Source organism: Buceros rhinoceros, unplaced genomic scaffold (genome assembly GCF_000710305.1).
Source record: "Buceros rhinoceros silvestris isolate BGI_N320 unplaced genomic scaffold, ASM71030v1 scaffold35113, whole genome shotgun sequence".
Lineage (NCBI taxonomy): Eukaryota > Metazoa > Chordata > Aves > Bucerotiformes > Bucerotidae > Buceros > Buceros rhinoceros.
Genome location: NW_010402432.1, coordinates 1 through 235, shown reverse-complemented (window position 1 = coordinate 235; position 235 = coordinate 1). Strand labels below are relative to the sequence as shown.

Sequence of the window (235 nt, the reverse complement as noted above, 5' to 3'; positions counted from 1 at the left end):
ACCACCCGCATGCTCTTCCGGGGCATTAACCGCCCATAGCCCCGCTCTTATAAATCCCGGGCCCGTCATGCCCCCCCGCCGCAGAGGCTGCCTGCTCCCCTCACGGTTTCGGGGCCACCGCTGCCCCTCCAGGCCCGGGGGCCCCGGCCACCTAGCCCCCTCCGGAGCCCGCCCATCCCCGACAGGGCTTTGGCAGCGCTCGAATCCCCCATTGTCTGTCTTCCCAGCTTCTCCC

At 70.2% G+C, this 235-nt stretch overlaps 1 protein-coding gene across 1 annotated transcript in view; it reads right to left on the bottom strand.

Annotated features, from left to right (window-relative positions):
- Positions 1 to 69, bottom strand: part of LOC104490368 (fibronectin type-III domain-containing protein 3a-like) — a gene marked incomplete at its 3' end in the record, with an annotated part of 13037 nt that extends 12968 nt beyond the window's left edge. The window contains exon 1 of the mRNA XM_010132641.1: positions 3 to 69. Within this exon, the coding sequence (XP_010130943.1) occupies positions 3 to 69 (67 nt within the window). The remainder of the gene's footprint in view (positions 1 to 2) is intronic.
- Between the last annotated feature and the right edge of the window lie 166 nt (positions 70 to 235).